The sequence below is a fragment of the Otolemur garnettii genome, unplaced genomic scaffold (assembly GCF_000181295.1).
Source record: "Otolemur garnettii isolate 467f Iridium unplaced genomic scaffold, OtoGar3 scaffold00017, whole genome shotgun sequence".
In the NCBI taxonomy this organism is placed as follows: Eukaryota; Metazoa; Chordata; class Mammalia; order Primates; family Galagidae; genus Otolemur; species Otolemur garnettii.
The window spans coordinates 13,093,413-13,112,221 of NW_003852412.1; the positions used below are offsets into that span (position 1 = coordinate 13,093,413).

The window sequence follows — 18,809 nt, forward strand, 5'->3', positions numbered from 1 at the left end:
GGCTATTTTTTGGTTGCAGCCATCATTGTTGTTTGGCAGGTCCGGGCTGGATTTGAACCTGCCACCTTAGGTATATGTGGCTGGTGCCTTAGCCACTTGAGCCACAGGCACCGAGCCAAATCATTTGTTTTAAATATGTCGCTGTACTGCATGTTCAATTACACTGTTAAAATGAAAATAATAAAAATAAAATAAAAGCAATCTAAAAAATGACTTTAATAATCCTAGACCTGAGTTTCCATGGATATCCAAATTTTGAAGCAGTCAGCTAAACAGCACATTTAAGCTTTTAAGGTAGAAATAAAGTGTTGTTTCATAACAGAAATTGGATATATATGAGAATAATGATTCAATGGCTGTTAGTTTAACATATTCTGACAGATGTTTCGGGAATGATAAACTACTTCAGCCTGGCTTTTACTTCTTTCCTTCTCCTCCTCCCTCCCCTTCCCTCTCCTCTCCTTCCCCTTATCACTCAGTAATGCAAATGGGCCAGAGAATAGGATGGCTTAATTAAAATGACACAACTGTGTGGCTCATAAAGATAATTTAGCACCAGTGTCTTCAACCACTATGCGAGGTGGTACTTCAGAGTTTTCAGCTTGCAAAGGGATGCTTCAGTTTACAGATTAAAAATTTCAGGCACAAAATGAAGTTAAATGGCTTTCCCAGGCCACCTGGCTAGAATTTGGTGACTTAATATAAAAATATTAACTTACTACCTAGTTTTACTTTTTTTTTTTAAGAGACACAGTTTTATTTTGTCGCCCTTGGTAGAGTGCTGTGATGTCACACTGCTCACAGCAACCTCCAACTCCTGGGCTTAGGCGATTCTCTTGCCTCAGCCTCCTGAGTAGCTGGGACTACAGACGCCTGCCACAATGCCCGGCTATTACTGCCTAGTTTTAAAAGAAAAAAACAAAGATGTGGAGCAGAATATCATTAACCAGTAGCCCAGGCAGAGGAGGTCACAGATCTGCTAACTCACTTCCACCACGGATTGATTCTATAGCACCATTTTTTCACCAGTCCACCTGTTTTTCTGCTTTGCTATTTATCCTCAGGACCGCAGGTGGTATGAGGTTAAAATAACCAAGGCAGTGGTTCGCAGTCTTTATTACATAAAAACTCCTGTGGATCTTTAGTAAGAAACCTGGACCCTGCCCCTAATTGGTTACGGGCAGGTCAGTATTCCTACACATATCAGAACTACCTGGAGACTTATTGAAACAGGTAGTTGGGCCCTACCCTAGGAGTTTGTGATTTGTCTTTAAGTCTGGGATTGTACCCAACAATTTGCATGTTCTAACTGAGAGGGAGCAGCTATGAACTTAATTTCTTTTATTACTATTTTCCTTGCTGTGCCTTTAAATAGTAGTGGTAGTGGCAAAAATAAAAGAAGATAAGAGAGCTGGGGAAGAAGGAAGACATGGAGGAGAGGGGGGAGGTGGCAAGAGCTGCAGGAAGCTCCAAGGTCATAAATCGAGTCAGGTGTGCAGCTACAGTCCAGGTGGCAGCAACCAATCAAAAGTCCATACACTATCATTCCAGCTAAGACCCTAACCACGGAAAGGCAGTTAGCCTATAGAAACCCCAAGACCTTCCTAGTGACCAATGAGTGACCAGACATAAGCTTTTTCTTCAGCTGTCTTCTTCAGCATTTTATTGCAACCCATAGTACTTTGCGAGAAAGTTATAAAAGTTTCCCTGGCCTTTGTTTAGGGGCCACTCCCTGCTGTTCTGCTTTTCTCTTGGGAGTGACCCAGGCATATGCTTGAATAAACTTCTTGCTTCTTCCATGTGTGAGACTGGACTCTCAGTGGTAATAATTTTGGCCCTAACACTAACAAATACTCAAGTTACATTGGTGCTGCTGGTTTGTGGCCCACACTTTGAGAACCACTGGCGTAGAGCATCAGGTAATTTTTTAAAGTTCTTCAGGATAGGAATCTTGAGCCAGTTGCAAGTCATTAGTCTAAAACAGTCATTCTCAGCCTTTCTAGAATCATTTGGGGAAATTAAAACCAAACAAAACAAAGATGATGATTGATACTTGGGTTTCCACCCCAGCAATTATTTTTAAATTGATTTTGGGTATAGTCTGGGCCCTGGGATTGTTTACACCAGGGGTCCTTAAACTTTTTAAACAGGGGGCCAGTTCACTGTCCCTCAGACCGTTGGAGGGCTGGACTGCAGGCCCTGGGATGAGTCGGCTACTAAGCAGGACAGGCAGCGGCGCCAAAAACACCCGGTGGGCTGGATAAATATCCCAGGTGGGCTGCATGTGGCCCGGGGGCCATCGTCTGAAGATGCCTAATTTAAACTTTAGCAACATATTATTTAAATGAGCCATGCCCCAGGTGGTTCTAATGTCCAGCCAAGACTGAATGTCACTGCAAATTTTCCACCTTCTCAATTCCTATTACTGTTTACCTCACCCCTAACTTGCTGTCTGTGAGCAATGGTTTCCTCCGACTTTAATGTTTTAATACCAGCTACTGTTCATTGAACACTTAGGATGTAATAGGCCCAGTGGTGTGATTCACCTCTTTTCCAGTTTTTTGGTTGTTTCATTTTTGTTTATGGAATAGTTATGCAAACCCTGCATCTTCTAGAATCAACGTTGTCTTCTAACTTGTGGTTCGTATATATCATGTTTTATTCTGTTTCAACTGGTTAGAAGATCAAGGCAGGGAAGGAAGAGAGGGAGAAATGTACATTCCAGAAAAAAACACTGTTCTTCTGATCTATTGAAACATATCACACTTAGTACTTGAGACTCTGTGAATCTTGGGGGGTGTTCTCCAGAAATGGACAACGTTTCAGTGTTTCCAAGAGGAAAATTCCAAGAAAAACTATGACCCCATCCTAAGGCAGCTGATTGTCCTCTTGCCCTTGATGAACGTATTTCTCCATTTCCAACTAAAAAAAAATTGCCACTGATACTTCCCCCCCAAATTGCTTCCTCTGGAACAGATCAAAATACCATTAAGCACAAGGATATATGTGTTGTTTCAGGCGAAGTGCTTTCCAGTTAAGGTGATTTTAAAAGTCACATTCAATCATTTTTACCTGGATGGTTGGTAAATGTTTCCTTTCAGGGCGCTACTGCCTGCTTTCCACCAGATGGCACTGTTGTATACGGCTAGACAACCCTCTCCTGCCGAATGGCCTTTTCAAGGCTAAAAATGTATGCCTACAACTTCCATTCCTGAAAATACTATTTGTCTCAAGCTTCATGAGATCTGAGACTCATCAGGAATTTATCTTTGACCTGAGATCTGTAGCTTAGCGAGGCGTTCAATAAATGGTATGTGATCGAGGTCTCCCAGATGAATGAACGTGAGTCTGAGTGTATCAGCTTCACGTGAGCCAAATGCCAGTGGGACCCACAGCTCCTACAACTCCAAGAAGGAAGGAAACAAGGGCCTTCACACTGTCTTCCTCTGTGGTTGAAGATTTCAATACTGCATTTTTCTTTTCCCCACTTATGGATTTTAACACGATTCAACATAATGAGGCCTTTAAGTCAATTCAACCTAATGAGTGAGGCCTTATCACCCATCTCCTCACCCAAGCATTTTCCTTCTTAAAATGAACAAAACAGCTATTCTGATCCTGCCATAAAATACAAAATTAGTTCCAAAAAAAGAAAGGCAGAGGAGGTAACAATTAATAAAACTAGTCCATGCAAATGATATGTTATCAGAAAAACGTCTGGGCAGTCTTTCAAGTCTGATAAGCGCATTATGGAGAAGGGCCTTGTTGGGGAAAGTGGTGGGTGAGAAGGTTCCACAGTGAGGTCAGAGATCTCGGTTCAACCTGAGCTAAAGCACTGACCTCCCCCAGGTTGCTCTCTGCTTCAGTGTCCTCCCCTTCAGGGAAGAGGACCTGAGGGCAGGGCTCCAGAGACCCGTCTAGCTCTGCCACAGTCTGCCTCTCTACATTTGTTCCTTATATTATGGCTTATACGATCATAGTGTAAATGCGTAAAGGCCAAGCAAAGGAGTCTATGTCTTTGCTTTGAAAGGAAAGAAAGAAAAGAATTGACTTCAAATGATGGCAAAATGACAGGACTTTTTTGTTACGTTTACTTTGGCAGCAAATATAAATATCCCTCTGTATTATCTATGGCTTCTGTTTTCATATAGCATCAACTTTCTGAGCAATATAGATTTACACTGTATTTTTTAAAATTTCGTATGAAGCCAGTTGGGGTAACATTTTGGTCTTTAGGCACAGGACTTGGATTACTAAGGTACAAAGCTTTGTTTGTAAGGATATTAAGTTTTTCAAGAGTCCTTTCGCATTATAGACTTCTACAAAACTATGATCAAGTTGTTGTGAAACTACCAAATAGGATCTGAACAAAATGCATCACCATGATTAGATTGATAGCAACTAACCCACAGAATCAACATGATTGAAAAAATCTGACTCAATTAGGGCCAAGTCCTTCGGCCACCTGAACCTTTACCCAATAAAATGGTTAGGAATTACCTTTGTGATACCCAAATGAAAACCAACAGACATTACAAAAGCATATCAAAAATAAAAATGAGTATCTATTAAACAACTAACTTTGTTCTGAGCGGAATTGGGGTTATTTAGTTCTATAATGTTAAAGAACTCGTAAATACCCAATCCACACCTGCTAATAATCATAAAGAGAGTTTTAAAAATCTGACGTTAGTGTGAAAAGATCATTTATGCCTTATCTCCAAATAATAATCTCCAAAAACTGAAGCAGAAGAATCAGTTACCAATCTACCTATTGGCTACCAATAACATAACTTTAGTGTTTTCAAGAGTCAGACCATTTTTATCCTTATTTTAAAAAGCGAAAGTAAAACTTCTGTTATTAGAAGGAGCAATCTGCCACCAGGGGCTGCCTGAATTCCAAGCACCTGCTTTCTCTGGTCTGGAGGCAGATGGTACATCATAAAAATAAAAGCCATGAAAAAAATGTACAGAAAGATATTCCCTTTAAAACTCTTTAGGAGGTTCTTTTTCCTGAAATCTAATACTATAAACATACATGTTTTATGTTAATATTTTCGCTCAGCATTTGGGGACTGAAGCAGACGCATGAAAAAAGCCTCTTTTGCTTGATTCATGTACCTGTGTTCACATATTTCCACAGGATGGGAAAACAGCTTTTAACTTATAAGCACCCAGGGCAGGATGGTTTATTTTTGTAATTCTAACAGGTGCGCTCAACAGCACCAGCTGCCGTTCTGTCCTCTGATCCTACCAGTATCTGCTACTCTATTCTTTTTAAGGACTCAGGTGGTTGCTCAATGAGATAACCTCATGAATATTTGTAAGACTTGTGTAGATGAGCGAGTCTGCAATAAACTGGCCCCACGATATGCTTTTTTACAATAATTATTTAGGGTAGTGCTTCTCCAACCTTAGATGCATCAGAATCCCCTGCAGGGCTTGTTAAAACACAGATTTGTTGGCCTGACTCCCAGAGATTCTGATTTAGTAGGTCTGGGGTGCACCCTGGGAATATGCATTTTTAACAAGATCCCAGGTGAGGCTGATGCTGTTAGTCTGAAGACCACGCTTTGACAACCAGTGATATGGGGGCTCCTTTTGGAGTGTTAATATCAGTGAAGAGACTCTGGCCTGTCTCAGCTTCTCAGTTGCTATCCATTTTCTGCTGAACACATATGAAATGTGTCATTTGCTGATAGCCAGATGTTGCAGTTACAACACACAAAGATGCTTAAGAAGCAGATGGAGAGATCTGTTGAGGTGAGGCTATTTCATGCTGAGGGCATCCAGAGTCATGATGCTGAGGACACCAAGAGTCAATGGATGCAGCATGTTTGATCAGTTAGTGTGCAACGTCCCAGGCCACCAGGAGGTACTGTAACATACACACACGTGGTACTGTTCCTACAAAAATGTCTGGTAAAATCTGACAGATAATCATCTTATCCTTACTAATTTTCATCTTAGAATTTAGACTTAGCTCTTACAGATACTATATTCTTTTATTTTAAATCTACAAGCGTACTTCAATCGTTTGAAGCGATTAAATTTTGACAAAAGGTTAATATGGAGCAATGGGGCAAAGCTTACTATTTATGTTCATCTCATTTCTCCTAAGATCACACTTGGTTAAATTTGAAAGCATGGCTCTGTCAGGAAACAGCATCGTAATTTTAAGATTTACTTCAAGCACGCTTTGAAATGTAAACATACCTTATTCAATTTCACAAAAGATTCCAGTCCGGCTTCCAAGGGATTTGTATCACAGTTCATCTAAAGAGGAAACACATATTTTAAATCTTACATGAGTGCAAATTATTTCAGTAACATCACTTTCACATGTTTTTTAGGAGAAAGAATACTTTTTGACACAAATTCTGGAAAAGGCAAGTTAGAGACTGTCTCTAAAATTATTTTGTATCCAGAATTCAAATGTAGACTGAGCAAATGCTGTCATTTGAATATAGCAAATATAGAAACTAAAATCCAGTTTGTTCCCAGAGTTCTTTCATTTTAATAAACATCTGAGGGAGAGCATGTGACATTCCTTCCAGAAACAAGGCGTTCACATTTTTAACATAATAATTTTTCATAATTCAGCTCTGAAAAGTTATTCAGTAATTTATGTATAGTTCGTCAAGAATCAGGGTAAGGTCAGGGAAGAAAGGATGGTAGGAAAATGACTTCAGGACAGGGAAAAGGAAGACATCTTTTCAATGATTAAGTCACTACAATATACATCAAACTGGGGCTAAAGCCGCTATCTGCTAATAGCCTTGAAGTTAATGGTTTTTGTTTGTTTTGTTGTTCTCTTTGCTGTTAAGTCAGAGAACTAAACACTCCAACGAAGCTTTTAAAGACAACACAGCACGCACTACACAAACCAAATGGATATCAGATTGTTACATGATATAAAATTTTGTCTCATATTTCTTACTCAATTTGAGCTTCTCTAAAATTATTTTTTATGTGCTCAAAGTAGCAGAATTTCTTCAAGGAAAAAAATAAAAAGCACAGAAGACTGATTGCTGTAGCACCACCAGAGGGCGCCCTGGCACTGCCGGGAAATTGGAGGAGACAAGGTCTCCAGAGGAAGAGGCAGGGAGAGGAAGGCTGAGAAAATGGGCTGTGGGCTGCCTCATTGCTTGGAGAGTGTGGGGACAGAGGTGTCCCCTGTTTCTCTCCCTGCAGCTGGCCTCCCCTCAGGCCCCAGAGGCAGGTAGAGAAGCCCCCAGCAGAGCGCCTCCCACATCTGAGGGAGGGACAACTCAACCTGACCTTGCAGAGGGCCCTTCCTCCTTCAGAGGCCAGGGCAGCCTGTGGCTCCACCCCCAAGCCCACTTGCTCCTGCCCACAGTCTAAATGCCCAAGGCTCCCTGCCTGGGCTTTCACAGAGGCTGTGCCCTCCAGTTAAATTCCCTGTTCTGTGCTTGGCACTTTATAGGCTATCTCTAATATCTATGGTAATTCTGCGGGATAAATATCCCATTTTATAGAAAAGCAAACAAGGGTTCTACAGAGGGTTAGGATAAATTCAAACCCGTGGGTCCCCACTCTGAGTTCATCTTCGTCATTATCCCTTTTCTCATCTCTCAGGCCCCAGGGTCTTCCAGAGAGACAACTAGTGAATCCTGAAACATTAATGGGTCCAGAGACAGCCTGCCACATTAAGGGAAAACAGGAGAACAGAGTTTGAACCAGTCTGGCCACTTAGCTCTGTCATCTGGACCGAGTTGTCTTCTGAATTGTACTTAGTGTGATCAATAATGACTTCTTGGAGAGTCAAGAAAATAAATGAAATCATGCATAGGGAAATGTATAAATGGCAAAAAGTTATTAACTCTTAATGGTAGGAGACTCTTACCATTATTTTATATTTCTTTTTATTTGACTCTGTGGTTGATTTTATTAGTTACCATTATTAACAGTGGAGGAAGCCTATTAAGGGTGGGGGAAGCCTACCCCTCAGAAAGAAATGTTAATTCACCAAAAGGTGCAAGATAAGGAGAAAATGAGGATGGACAACTCAACAAAAGAGGAAAAACAAAGGTAAAAGGTATTGCTCAAATTCTGTGGGGTAGGCCGGCTCCCCACAGGCAGAGATGTCCGGGGACCTTCGCCAAACAGTAGGAATTAAGGCAGAATAAATATTATGTCAGAATTTCACAGAGCTTTTGATTGGGAAATTGAGGAGAAAAACCTCTTTCCCTAGTAAAAATGAGGTTATCTAATAATATATCATTTCTCTTAGAGCCACAGCCAATGTTAGTGCAGTTAAAACTAGCCCTTATGCAAAAATCAGACACAATAAACATAAAATTTTCATGAAGATGCTAGCATCTCAAACCTCTGACCCCCAGGCTCTGAAAGCTTTCTCCAGTCTTAAGGCGTTCATGGCATATGTTCCAAAATTGTCGATTTCCTCCTCCTGGCCTGCATTCATGATAACGTCGTAAAGTGCCGCGGAATCTTCTTGTCTGTGGTACAGCTCCCAACCCAGCTCACCTGAAATAGATCCACAGGTGCCATACCAGGGTAAGAACCATGTTCACTAGGTCTAATGTGCATTTGCTCAAACACACGGAAGCAGAATTCCACTTATGTAACATTGACCTTGCCCATGATTAAAGACCAGTTCATGAAAAGCTGCAAGCACAGATGCGTTTGTGCCCCATCCTGCCTCCCTACAGAGGGCAGTAAATGGGACACCTCTTCTCATGGCACAGGAAGACTGTAATGCAGGAGTTAATCTCTCCCCTGACCTCAGCTTCATAATGAGACTTGAGTGTTTTCAAGGACAATGATGTTAAGTGAATAATTTGCAGGGCATAGTTTATCAAGATAAAGGTTACAAAGTTAGAAACCCCGACCCCAACCTCTTGCCTAAGAATCACAAGGTTTAAAAGTACAGCCAACTGAGAATTATTCAATTTGGCTTCATTGTGGGACAGCCACAGTCTCTAACTCCCCAACTCCCCACTTCTTCCCTATTTGATCATTTCATTTGCCATTGGAGCTGTGGTCAGAAATCAAAAGAAATGAAACCAACCCAAACAGTCCTACTTATTTTTTTATTCTGGTCATCAGTTTGCCAAAGTTGGGTGGAAAAAAGAACACAAGTGTAGAATGGAAGCCCAGGAGAGAGCTATGGTTTTTAATACTGTGTGTTCTTCTTGTTCCCTGAAGTCAAGGGTGCATGGTGATATGTTTCTGCAGGATGACACCAGAACAGAAGCAGCAGGTAATCCAGCGCATGCTTGGGCAGGAAGTGTTCCTTCTGTGAAGGAACAAGAAGGTCTACAGGAAGCTAGAAGTGAGCCCGGAGCACCACTGGGGAACTGAAGAGCATTCATTCTTCTCTGTATCAATCCCTACCATGTGCAAGGATAGGTGCTAGATGAAGACTTCCTAGTGAACTTACAGTCTGGAAGGAAAAGATGGATGCCTGGCAAAGCTCTAGGCGAGGTGCCCGATACATTCAAGATGGTCTCTGTGGGAAATTTTATCTCCAAGAGACCAGCTCGAATGTCCAGATAGAGTCTGCTGCCTCAGTAGTCCACTCTTCCAACAGCTATACCCTTCCCACTTTATCTGCCCTTCCAATGGTAGTCAGCTACGGGACTGGAGCAACAACTGGAACCATGTGGAACCACTCTCCAGCCTAGAAACCAACAGACAGACTTGTTCTGAGAGTTGAGTGGAAGACGCCTTCCTTCAGTGGCACAAGGACAGAGAGTGAGTCCGAGCGTGTTGTGCACATGCCCACACACATTTCTGAGAGCATCGCCTTCTGAATTTCAGAGACTTACTCTGGTGGTTTTCCAGTTCTTACCCGTGTAAGATATCCTAATAGCGGTAACAGGAATGTTGGAAACTTTGAAAGACTTGGTTTGAAGAAACTTGAAAGCATCATCACTCAGATCTTCAGAGGTCAGTTTCTGAAGGACCTTCCTGGCACGTGGCCCTGCAACTCCAAGGACTCCAAGCTCATCGGTTATGTTTTTGATTTCAACATCATATCCACCGTTGACTGCCTCTTCTTCAATCCACCTGCGTTGAGTCATAAACACTGTTTGAATATTGCTTGAATAAAGCACTTTGGTGACATTATTTCTCTGAAGACATGCTATGTGGCTAGAATTATCACAACGTCCCCAGCGTGTCATTTCATAAAATCACCTGATTTTTAAAGCTGAGGAATCCAACTTGCTGAGATGTTAAGCTGTTTTCTTTAAATCTTATAAATCTGGGGGTAATTTCTCACAGTACAGAATGATCCTTCCATTTAAATGAGCTCTGTCACATAGTTCTTTTAAACAGTGACAGAGTTATTGCATTTAAGCTAATGATTCCTCTTCAAAAAATTAATTTAAATCCAAATTTTCCCTAATACCTGTACACAGGAGGCACACTTTTGTTGCTAAAGGTTAATAATGTGCCTGCCACCAGACACATAATTGCTCTGACAATCATAAGGAAAAGATAAAAACTCGAGTTTCGATTTCTCAGTCTTGATGAGTGATTGGGACCCAGCTATAGGGCTGGTTTATAATTTATTGAAGAGTCCCTGGAGCAATGTAAATCTATCACAAAATGTTCATCTGGATTTACACAGGCTAAGCTATTAAGATGGTCCCCAATCCATCTTGGATTAGAGCATATAATTTGCATCACTTTATACTAAGGTGAGAATCTGTTAGAATAAAACATTTATTAAATAATAATATTTCAAACACTTTTGGAATATTAAACTAATAACTGTATAGTAGACTAAAGATTCATGTTGACTTGATGGGTCAACAATTAGGTCTGGCTGTGGGCCAGAAAGCACAAAGCATCACAAAAGAAGACAAGCCAGGCATGGTGGCTCACACCTGTAATCCTAGCACTCTGGGAGGCTGAGGCAGGTGTATGGCTTGAGCTTAGGAGTTCCAGACCAGCCTGAGCAAGAGTTAGACCCTGTTTCTAGCAAAAATAGAAAAACTAGCTGGGTTTTGTGGCGGGTATCTGTAATCCCAGATACTCAGGAGGCTGAGGCAAGAGGATCACATGAGCCAAGGAGTTTGATGTAGCTGTGAGCTATCACACGACGGCACTCTACCCAGGACTACAGAGTGAGACTCTGTCTCAAAAACAAAACAGAACAAAAAAGGAGAAAATAACTTAGGGAGGCAGTTTCCTGAAGGGTACTGAATGTGGCTGTCTGAATCAAAAAAAGACTGGCTTAGACAAGTTACTTTAGTCCACACCTCAGTTTCCTCATCTGAAAATGGCAACAACGTATATTTTGAAAAATATTAAGAGAATTAATTGAGGTCATATCTAAAAGGGGTTCTGGCACATTGATTATGCCTAATAAATAGGAGATAATATTGTTAGAAGCAGTAAACTCTATTTGTAGATTACCTTGGGAGTGGGGGCGGGGGACATGAAGTTTATTTGAAATGATCATGTTTAAGAAAAATAAAGTTGTACTTTGAAGTACTGGTAAAAGAAAAACTCAGTATAAGATTGAGTCCACATAAAACATGTAAAAAAATTCTCTTACATAAGTGGTGTACACTTACCTAAGATCATGAAGTTCTGATCCAGAGCCAGTTATTAACAGAAACTCCCCAGGAGACTGGTGAGAAACAGTCAACTCAGCGTACACTCGACCCTTTGGTGTTAACATGTGACTTATATTTGTAAAACCCACCTACACAAAGGAATTTAAATTTACCGTAGGATGAAGTAAAAATCTTATGTTAAAAATCTTTAACACACATTTAAATAAAACGTGAGTGTTAACAATGAAATTCACCTGACTCTGATCATTTGTATCCGTTGTATGAACTACCTATAAACGTCAACCCAATATTAAGTTGAAGTTCTCAGTTTAAACAATCATTTCAAACTATTTGTCATAAAAAATTACACTTCATTTAACAGTAGTCAATTTTAAGTTCCCAGTGACACAATTGAGAAAAGTCATAAGGTCCTTGGATGACAATTTGCTCCACAAAAATTTAAATTTGAAAATTAGCTTCTGTACTTTTGGTCAGTTGAAGAGTTCCAATGTTCACACAAGTCATTAGGTGAACTATTAAATAAGATAACATTGGTTTGGCGGGGGAATGAGAAGATAGAGAAGTAAAGAGGTCAGAATCCTGGACCTTGTACCCCTCCAAGGCTATTTACCTTTGGAATGACATTTGCAAAGAGACGGTCCAACAGCCTAATGGAATCTCGGCCTTTGATATTAAACTTGCCAAATGGGGACAGGTCAATCACCCCTACTCTTTGCATAACCTGTTTATATTCACAGCCTACCGGCTCAAACCAGTTTGTGCGGCGGAAACTGGGTCTGAAACACAATGTTTAGTGTCATAAAACAGTTGTCATTCATTTTTTTAAATTACAGAATAAGGATATTTTAATAAACGCTATCCATCTAGGAAATCCTGCTAGGGGAAGAGAACCCTCAGCCTCCCATTCAGATCTGCGGATACGCATGTATGTGTGCTGCACTCTGACCATTTAAAGTTACTCCTCTATCCCTTTATCCATTCCACGGTGAATAAAGTGTTAATTAAGTAGAAAACACGGTGACCATGTGGTCTCTTAGATCTGGAAAAGAGCTGAGAAGTCAACCAGTCCGATGGTTTTTCTACCTTAGTTGCACATTAGAATTAACTGGGGAGCATCTAAAAAATATGAGTGGTTGGGCATAATTAAATAGAAAATCTGGGAGGCGAAGCTGTCTAATCCAGGGCTTCTCCATCCTTAATGTGACTTCAGATCACTTGCACTTGTTAAAGTCCAGACTCTGATACAGCAGGTCTGAGGCGAGATCCCACAGTGTGCCTCCTAACAGGCTCTCCGGCAATTCCCACCACCCGCTTCCCACCCGGACAAAGCAAGGATCTGGTCCAACGTCTTCATTTTTCAGAGAAAAGGCACAGAGTAACTTGTGAGGCCTTTGCATTAGTTAATAACAATGCTGGATTACTAAGGGTCCTTTCTACTGTCTGAAGAGGACCTCCAAAGTAGTATTTTAACTTCAGAGCAAGTTGCTAAGTCTGCAAAATAAGCTTTCAGTAGTTTAATTATTAAAATGTTAAAAGAAGTGCAGGCCACATCTAAATAGCACGAAGTGAAGAATAGAGCTGGCATTTATCAGAGTCATTTAGGAAAAAGCAAACAAGGATTTGGCCACCAAATAATCTAGATTGGCTGCCTATAGAGCCCAGATGCATTCATTCATTAACAACTGGCCAACTACCATACTTTGTACCATTGAGGTCTGCTCTTTAAAAAGTCATCAAAGTCTGTTTAAATAAGCAATATGACAGCTCAAAAATAAAGGTAACTTAAAGGTGTGCACTTTGTTTTCCCTTGGTTTACCAATTCTCATGAGAAAAAATATACAATCCCTATTAATCCCAAGTGCAACGATGGCAGGTAGCACTTTACAGGGATTCTGAGAACTGTGTCAGTGACATGCTTTATGTTTTAGCCTAATCTAAAATGTTACTCAAATCTTCTTTTCCCTAATTTATCAACTGTGCGTCTAATTTGCACAGCTCAGCACACACTCTTTAGAAAAGAGTTATTTTGAGTTATTTCAAAACTCTAGGTAATTTTCACTTTGTGGTTGTACACTATGTGATTTGATCAAGCATCTTAAACCTTGGCAAACCTTTGGAAGCCATGTGGGCATTTGTGGGGGGCGGGGGAGATAGGAAAATTCCTGTGAGTTTTTGGTAAATGCCAAGTGGGAGAGGCCACTGGGGCTACTTAGGAGACTCTCAGGGTCACATGGGTCCTAGATGTGGGCCAATGTCATGTGGGCTAGACTACTGATTCCAGTGCTAGAAAATAATTTTTGTACGAAAAGCTCAGTGCCCCTTGGAATGGGGTGGAGTGATGGATTGGAGGGGGAGTTGGCATTTCCGTTGTTTCATTCCTCAGTCAGAACCACAGGCAGGGTAAGTCATTCTCTTACCTGTACTGAGTGTCCTGGCCCGGCTTGTAGAACCAGTGTGGCTGCTCCCAGCCCGCGTGGAACCCCATGGAACACTTGGACTCCAGGATTTTGTAGAGCCCACTGACTCGCTGAGTTGGTCTCCCGGCAAACCGTTCTTCCTTAGGATAACCAACTGGAAAAGAATAATTGGTATGTTAAATAGTGTATAACCCAAACAGGAGAGAGTACTTTGAAGGAATTCAGAAAGAAATAGTATATATAATTTACGTTTTTAAAAAGCCATCGTTATACTGATCATCAGAGTGTAAAGTAAAAATATATTTAAAATTTCAAATCAGCAATACATGTCACACATTAAATACATACATTTGGCTGGGTGCAATGGCTCACGCCTGTAATCCTAATACTCTGGGGGCTAAGGGAGGTGCACTGCGTGACTCAGAAGTTTGAGAGCAGCCTGAGCAAGAGCAAGACCCCATCTCTGCTTAAAAAAAAATAGAAAACTGAGCTGGGTATTGTGGCAGGCACTTGTAGTCCTAGCTACCTGGGAGGCTGAGGCAAGAGGATTGCTCAAGCCCAAGAGTTTGAAGTTGCTGTGAGCTATGATAACACCATGGCACTCTACCTAGGGCTACCGAGTGAGAGTCTGTCTCAAAAAAATATACATACATACATTCATATACATCCCTTGTTGTGTCTTAGAAACATGATAGTTTTTTCAAGTCACTAACCATCCCCACCTCAATGAACAGAGTAAAGAGCATTCAAAGTCAGAGGCGCGACAGGTCGAGTCTGTCAACACTCTGTAGACAACAGCAAATTTGCACCTTACCAATATTGTTGAATCCATATGATTCTCTTGCTTTGACCTCGGTGTACTGAGTTGTTGTCCATTTGCCATAGCGATTAGGATCCAATTCTATCAGGTCAAAAGGAGGTTCTCCATGCAGGATCCACTCACTGAGATACTTCCCTACCCCACCAGCGTGGATTATGCCGTATCTTTCAAATACAGAGACAGATAACCTGTTACTGACATATGTTGTTTTCAAATAACAAAACACGCCTAAGTATTAAACAAGGCCCCAAAGTTGGAGTGCTCTGAGCTATTCAGAACCCTCGAGGAACATCATCTTTATGCTATCAACTTTTTCCTGAAAAACGACACGTTTAGCATCCAAGTTAAATATGTCTGACTTGATAGCTGGTTTGTTTCCGCAGTTTCTCGAGATGCATGCTTGCAAAATGGCTCCTTATTGGGAAGAGGCGCACTGATCCTGGATTTCTACCTGGTAAGGATTTTCACTTTAGGAAAATGAGAGGTTGAGGGGAGGGGCAAACAGGCAGATGTGAATGGTACCTCACCAGTCCTCTTGAGCTAGGATTATCCTGACTGACAGGAGACCCTGGGGGAGAAACATGTGTACTGTAGACTGTCTGCCTCTTCTCAGACTCAATCTAGTTCTGATCCCCTTAGGCAAAGACCTCTGTGCAAGGAACTCGAACCATTGTTTTAGAAGCATTTAGGCAAAGAATCCCTCACTGGTGTCTTGTGGGGACGAGGTAGGAAGCAATGCAAGCCCCTGTGTTTTCAAACTAATGGGTCACTTGGTGGGAAAGGTGGGCTTGTTGTCCATTCCTATAAGAAGAGATTTAAAACCAAGAGCGTGATTGTGGCAAATAAAGGGGTTTTTTTGTGTTTGGTTGTTTTTTTGCAGTTTTGGCTGGGGCTGGGCTCAAACCCGCCACCCCCGGTATATGGGGCCAGCGCCCTACTCCTTGAGCCACAGGTGCCGCCTGCAAATAAAGGTTTTTTGATATCAGTCAGAATGGAGGAGGGTCAGTTTTACACTGGCCATGTGCAATTCCATTCACTCTTGCCTAACAAAGGCCTTCACTGTGGGTTCATTTGCGGTTTAAGTCAAGAAGCTTGGGAGGAATTGAATGAGCCAAGAGTGGAAAGAGGACCAAGGAAAGGAGTTATATAAGCAGATGCCAAGACACAGAAACGCAGAACCACAGGTGCTAAGGGAATGGGAGGAACTTTAGAAAGGCTGAAAATGTTAACTAACTTGCCTACATCATGACACCAGTTTTGCTCTTTTATGAAAATGAAAGCCTAAATTTGTTAGAAGAATATGTCTCAAGGAGGAAGAAAAGGCAACAATTTTTATTTTTTTTATTTTTTTATTTTTTTTTTATTTATTTTTTATTTATTTTTTTATTTTTTTGCAGTTTTTGGCCGGGGCTGGGTTTGAACCCACCACCTCCGGCATATGGGCCAGCGCCCGACCCCTCTGAGCCACAGGCACTGCCGAAAAGGCAACAATTTACAGTTCTCTGGGCAGTTTAAAAAAGAAACATGGGCCATTCAAATGATCTAGATCCGACCTCTCTAAATTTCAAGAAAACAGAAAAAAGTATTATATACGTACTTAAAACGTTTATTAAAACTCACTTAACTGGCCCAGTGTTGATTTAGATTAGTTAGCATTTTTGAGAGCTATGGATACTGTTTACAAGAATTGAAGCCTACGAGGTTTGGCTGACATCAATCGCATACTTACTTTCACCAGGTATTATTTCCATCTCACATGTATGAACTAAGTTGTCTTCTCTCAAGTCTATTTTACCAATGAGAAAGTTACACTGGGGCTAAATAAGGTCACACAGCAATAAAGAGCAGATTCAGGACTTCCAATCAGTCGTCTGATGCAGGCAGCATACTCCTTGCCATTGGACTTTACTATCTTCGGGGGTTCTCAATCCCAAGAGTTCAAGACCAGCCTGAGCAAGAGTGAGCCCCCATCTCTACCAAAAAATAGAAAAAGTAACTGGCATTGTGGTGGGCGCCAGTAGTTCCACTTGGGAGGCTGAAGCAGAAGGATCACTAGAGGCCAGGAGCTTGAGGTTGTTGTGAGCTAGGCTGATGCCATAGCACTCTACCCATGGCAACAGAGTGAGACTCTGTCTCAAAGAAAAAAAAACTTAGTCCAGCCAAGACACACCCGACAGATACTGTACTATTTACATGGGTGACAAACTCCCAGGGCAGAGCCACACTGTTACTTTGGTTTCCTAGGGTCTAGCTGCTACACCCCTATTTTCTTTCCCTTTCTGTGATACATGTGAGCAAAGAAATGGGCTCTGGGCTATAATTTGGAGGTGAGAGTAGATAGGAAGGAATCCTGAATCAAATCTAAGGGAAAGGAAGAGCAGAGAAAGAGAAGGAGGGAGGGGATGGGGTCTTGGTGTGTGTGCCACACCTTTGGGGGGCAAGACACGATTGTAAGAGGGACTTTACCTAACAAATGCAATCAGTGTAACCTGGTTTCTGGTACTCTCAATGAATCCCCAGTAATAATGAAAAAAAAAAAACCAGAAAAACAGTAAATCTTTTATAAACCAGTCCTCTAACCATTAACAAGCTGTATGTAAAATGCCATACAACTGAAACAAAACATCTCTTATAAACCCATAGCTTAGCAGCTAAAGGTCTAACAGCACAGAGAAAGAGATCTGGATACGGTTCCTGGTCTGCCACTGTCTGCCACTGACCTGTTCTGTCACGCTGCTGTGTGACCTTGAGCAAATTATAAAACCACCCTAAACTTCAGTTTTCTCATGTTCTCATTTTCTTTATGGTGTTGGTGGAGAATTAACTGTCACGGCATTGAAAAGCATTTGGTACACTGCGCAGCACACCAGAGGCAAACAGTCCATGGTGCTATCGGGCCCTATGTGACCAACAACAGAGGATGCCTGTGCAGAGCTGCAAGGATTTTAATAAGGAAGTAAGATGTGAAGGGGGGATAGAGGGGCACTTTATGAGGAGAGGAGAGTTAGGTTCTTCTATCTCTAGCATTAATCTGCACAACCACATTCTTCTAAATGACCCCTGGCCGCTCTGCCTTTTGGGTGTTTTTGTCTGTGTCTGATAACTCAGTGACATTATCGCTTGTTCACAGCTCAGAGTGTGGCTTATGGAGGGATCCTCAATTTCTATTACTAAAGGCCAATTGCAATATCAAAAAGGATAAACTACTTAGGAATAAATTTATCAAAAGAAGTGCAAAACTTACACTCTGAAAACTACAAATCACTGTGAAAGGGCAGGCTTGCTACAATATCAGAAAAATGATCTAGCTCCTGGTTTCTCAGGAAGAGCTAAGATCATCTGTGAGCTTTCTTTCTCTCCCTCTCTTGGTGACAGGCACCTTGTGGGGGGCTCTGTGTTCACATCTTAAAGGAGCTAAACAGACAGAAAGGAAATGTAAATTTTTATACCTATTGACCAAAAACCTCCTTGTGGAACTTGCTTTTTACAGCTTTACAGTCTTGGAGAGCTCCTGAACAGGGAGGTGCAAGTTACAGACTCCAGTTCCTGCTTTAAAAAGCATAACTCTAGGGCAGAATCCCTGACGAGATCACAATGACCAGTGATAAGCCTGTCTTCCACTTCTGCCACCAGCTTGCCTCTAAAATGAGAGAACTAGCAGAGGAAATGTAGCAGTGTTAATTTGTCTATAGCCATAAATTATCTCCACCAACCCCCCCTTTACAGCCTCTAATAAAAAGCATAAATAGGGGCGGGGCCTGTGGCTCAGTGGGTAGGGCACTGGCCCCATGTACTAAAGGTGGCAGGTTCGAACCCGGCCCCAGGCCAAAATGCAACAAAAACAACAACAAAAAAGCATAAACACCTGCCAGGCATGGTGGCTCACACCTGCAATCCTTGTACTCTGAGAGGCCAAAACACATGGATTGCTTGAGCGCAGAAGTTCAAGACCAACCGGAATAACAGTGAGAGCCCATCTCTACTAAAAAAAAAAAAAAA

The 18,809-nt window shown here is 41.5% G+C and overlaps 1 protein-coding gene across 1 annotated transcript in view; it reads right to left on the reverse strand.

The window, feature by feature from the left end:
• DMGDH (dimethylglycine dehydrogenase) overlaps positions 1–18,809 on the reverse strand; it is a 66,285-nt gene that overhangs the window by 18,315 nt on the left and 29,161 nt on the right. Inside the window, exons 8-14 of the mRNA XM_003785938.3 lie at positions 14,805–14,974; positions 13,991–14,144; positions 12,184–12,349; positions 11,571–11,701; positions 9,836–10,053; positions 8,351–8,508; positions 6,217–6,276 (exon numbers count right to left, since the gene is read on the reverse strand). Coding sequence (XP_003785986.1) covers positions 6,217–6,276; positions 8,351–8,508; positions 9,836–10,053; positions 11,571–11,701; positions 12,184–12,349; positions 13,991–14,144; positions 14,805–14,974 — 1,057 coding nt within the window. The remainder of the gene's footprint in view (positions 1–6,216; positions 6,277–8,350; positions 8,509–9,835; positions 10,054–11,570; positions 11,702–12,183; positions 12,350–13,990; positions 14,145–14,804; positions 14,975–18,809) is intronic.